Source organism: Orycteropus afer, unplaced genomic scaffold (genome assembly GCF_000298275.1).
Source record: "Orycteropus afer afer isolate SDZICR_OR568_19922 unplaced genomic scaffold, OryAfe1.0 scaffold00083, whole genome shotgun sequence".
NCBI classification, from domain to species: Eukaryota; Metazoa; Chordata; class Mammalia; order Tubulidentata; family Orycteropodidae; genus Orycteropus; species Orycteropus afer.
The window spans coordinates 9,477,513-9,481,308 of NW_006921670.1; the positions used below are offsets into that span (position 1 = coordinate 9,477,513).

The 3,796-nt window shown below is 57.0% G+C and overlaps 1 protein-coding gene across 1 annotated transcript in view; it reads right to left on the bottom strand.

The window, feature by feature from the left end:
- PNPLA5 (patatin like phospholipase domain containing 5) overlaps window positions 1–3,796 on the bottom strand; it is a 46,402-nt gene that overhangs the window by 8,028 nt on the left and 34,578 nt on the right. Inside the window, exons 3-6 of the mRNA XM_007941799.1 lie at window positions 3,416–3,648; window positions 1,967–2,032; window positions 1,564–1,773; window positions 70–178 (exon numbers count right to left, since the gene is read on the bottom strand). Of these exons, the coding sequence (XP_007939990.1) occupies window positions 70–178; window positions 1,564–1,773; window positions 1,967–2,032; window positions 3,416–3,648 (618 nt within the window). The remainder of the gene's footprint in view (window positions 1–69; window positions 179–1,563; window positions 1,774–1,966; window positions 2,033–3,415; window positions 3,649–3,796) is intronic.

The following is a 3,796-nucleotide window of genomic DNA, read 5'->3' on the forward strand; positions in this document are numbered from 1 at the left end:
GCTGCTCCCCTCAGCACCCCCATTTCACTCCCACCCCCTAGACTCTCTGGGCCCTTGACCCAGCCCTGCCTCGCTCCCGCTTCGGTCTCTCCCTCTGAAAAATGACGTCCGTCTCCAGGTCCAGCCTGATGGGCAGAGGGTCCCGGAATCCAGCCCTGCCCGTCTCCACGGGAGCACTCTGGGGAGGGAGGGCCCAGCCGAGCAGCCCCAGGAACAAGGGCCTCACTCAGCCCTTGCTGTGCGACCTCGGATGGCTCCCCAGAGCCCCAGTTTCCTTGTCTGCAAAGTGGGGTGTATCTTCTGTGTACCCCAGGGCTGTGGGGAGGGCCACAGTAAGTGAACCCAAGCTTGTTTTGTAAATGATAAAGTACTATGCAAACACAGGAGGTGTGAGGAGGTGGGGAGGGGAGGCATGCGTTGGGTGGCGGGAGACAGTTTGATGAGAACCTGCTGTCCAATGACCCATTTTCCAGAAATAATTTTAAGAAACCAACAGCTGCCACAGAGTTGATTCCAGCTGCTGGCCCCTCCATGTGTTACCACAGTGGGACTGTATTCCATGAGGGTTTCAAGGCTTGATGTTCTCGGAAGTGGTTTGCCAGGCCTTACCTCGGAGGTACCTTGGGTGGCTCGCCCTGCCAACCTTTCACTTAGTAGAGGAGGGTGTACCGGGGGGCAAAGAGCTGGAAACGGTGTCTGCTTGTTAGGGATTGAATTCTACCTGGAATCTTCACCCCTGTACCTGTGGTTATAGTCTTTGTGGGAATTGGCCTTCTTTGTTACGTTAATGCAGCAGTATTAAAGGCAGGGTCTGTCTTAAATCTGAAAGAGCAGATCGAATAAGCAAGCAGAGATGGGGGGAGACAGACGCCAGGACACGAGATCTCCAAGGCACCAAGAAACAGAAGCTGGAAAGAGACAAGGGCCTCCTCCTAGAACCCATGCCCTGAATCTAAACTTCTGGCCTCCTACACTGTGAGAAAATCGATGTCTGTTTGTTAAAGCCACCCCCTTGTGGCGTCTGGTTACAGCAGCTTGGAATCACCTCGACAGGTTTGATTTTGGTGTTTATATAACTAGACACGGGTGTTCATCTTTTCTAATCTTGTAGTTCATTGCCACATGGAGAGTCAAGGTGACCACAGTCTAGGGCAGCAGGGAAGAGCCCGAGGCCAACTGAGGGTTGAAATCCTGGCTTTGCCACTTCCAGATTGCATGACTTTGAACAAGTCAGTCAACCTCTCTGAGCCTTGGTATTCACCCTTGAGAAACGGAGAGGGCCGCAGTCCCTCCTCACAGAGCCTGACAGGGGCACACAGGCCAGAGGAAGGGCTGGCTGAAAACCAAGCTCAGCAGGGGGTCTAGAAGTCTGCTCCCTTGGCTCAGGGCCAGTCCTAACCCAACGCTTTGCCCAGGAACAGAAAGGACATGACTGGAGCCTAGACTCCTTGGCTGTAAGGACAGGACATGTGGCCTCAGTGGAACCCAGACCCTGACACATGGGGTCTCAATCATAGCCAAGCCACCCCGCATCCGTGAGGCGGGGTCTGGGGCCAGACCTACCTCAGGACTGGGGGAGATGAGGGAGACAAACGCCAGGAAGACATTCTTGGTGGAGAGCTGGACGCTGGCGTTGAACGTGTTCAGCTCGTGCAGGCTGGCTGAGGTGCTCTCAGGACAGATGTCCTGGGTGCCAGCAAAGGGGGACACGGTAATGGTGGAGCTGGAGTCCTCGAAGGGTGTGTTGTTGCTCAGACCACCATCTAAGTAGCGCTGCAGTGGGGGGGGGGGAGTGGGCGGTGCTGTGCTCTGGGGCCACCGCCCTCCTGCAGACCGCCCCAGAGCCACTGCATCCTCTCCGGCCAAGGGTGCTGAGTTCCCTTCGAGGGGGAGGAGGGCCTGGCACACAGGGGGTGCCCTTGGAGCCCAGGCAGGGTTAGTAATCTCACCTGCAAAGGGCACTCACCTCCCCTCTGAATTCAGGGGGAATCACCCCGCAGTAGAAAGGCAAGTATAAGGTACAGACCAAGGCCTGAGGAGACAAAAGGTAGAAAGAACACAATGACTCAAGTTCCCTGACGCTCAGAACCTACTGCAGCCACTGCATCTCCCTCAAAACAGCATGGATTCATCCCACGCCCACATAAGGGACATGGGTTCCCTGGGGCCCAGGGAGGTGTCATAACCCAGCCACATTGCTCAAGTCAAAGAGAGAGGGAATGCCAGCCTGTCCTGATGCCCGTTCTCTTTCTGCAGACAGAAAAGGCACTGACAAGTCCTGCAGTGAAAAGGGCCCACAGTATAGAACAGGGGTTCTATGCCTCACCACTACTGACTGAGCTGCGACAGTTCTTCATGGTGGGGGCTGTCCTATGCACAAGGGGGTGTTAGCACCTGTAGCTTCTAGATGCCACTAGCACCCCACTCCCAAGTTGTGGCAAGGAAAAATATCTCTCATCTGGCTAAATATCCTCAGGGAGCAAAATGCCCCCCCCCATGAATATCACTGACCTAGGGGGCCCTGACCTTGTGGAATCTCCACCCTTTCACCCTTTCTCACGGAGCCCTGGGACCCAGCCCTCGGGCCCTCTCAGGAAGATGCAGAACCCACTTGGCCCCATGGGATAAGGATGTGGGCGAGGGCCTTACCCCTGTGGAATAATGATTCACAGGAGCCCATTTTTCCTAAGTACCTACTATGTGCTGGGGCCTATCCTAGTGCCATCAGGCAAGGATGCCAGGGCATGTTTGGGTTCCCACCTGGCTTCCTCAAGGGCCCATGGGCACGTGCCCACAGCAAGGGCTCATGCCACGCCCTGCTCTCCTCCACACTCTCAGCTGAGGCCTTCTGGGGTAAAGGTCTGTCTCCCCACCTGTCTGGACAATGCCGCAGGCTAGGTCCCTGAGTCACCCTCACAGCCACACCAGGCAGGTAGGGGCAGGGCCTCTTTCCTGACTGGTAGCTCTCATCTCCCCATCTTATAGTTGTTAATCCACTACCTGGGGAGGTGTGCGTTACCTGCCCCTCCCCCAACACGCACCACACGGAATGTGAGCTGCAAGGAGGGGCTTTGTTGTTCTTTCCCTGTAGTGTTCCCAGCCCCCAAACTGTGACAGATTATGCAAAAAGTGCAGTCAGTTCAGGGTGGGGGCTGGGCAGGCTGCCCCTACAGGGGGCACCACCCCCTCCACAGAAGCCTGGCCCCACCCACCTCCTCAGCCAGAACCTTCTTTCTGTAGCCCAGGGGCCTCCCAGAAGCCAGGTGAGATCCTCGGACTCAGCCAGTGACTTGGCCCAGTCGTCGCCTCCCTCTGTGCCTCAGTTTCCCCTTTCGTAAGCTGCTCCCCCTCCTACCTGTGGGTGTGTCATCCCTGGGAAGCACCTGGGAAGCCCCGCACCCCAGCACCTGCCCACCTGGATGAGCTCATCGCGGGTGGCGAAGTTGGTAACTATGATGTTCTGGCCGTCGGACCAGCGGGTCAGTGAGATACCCAGCTGCTGAGAGGCCAGGATGTGCGCGTCAGCGGGCAGGTGCTCCTGCAGTCTCTGCTTGATGAACTCGATGGGGGCGAAGGCCGGGTGGAAGATGCCCAGACTCAGCTGCTTGATAATGTTGGTCAAGCCCAGGAGGTTGGAGCAGGAGAAGTCTGCGGGCCAGGCGGAGGAATGCCTCAGCCACACAGGTGGGAGTCACCTATAGGCCCGCCCTCCCGCCTGGGTGCAGTGATGGCCAAAATCCTTCCTACTGTCCTGGAGTCCATTGACTCACAGTGCCCCTAGAGGACAGAGTGGAAC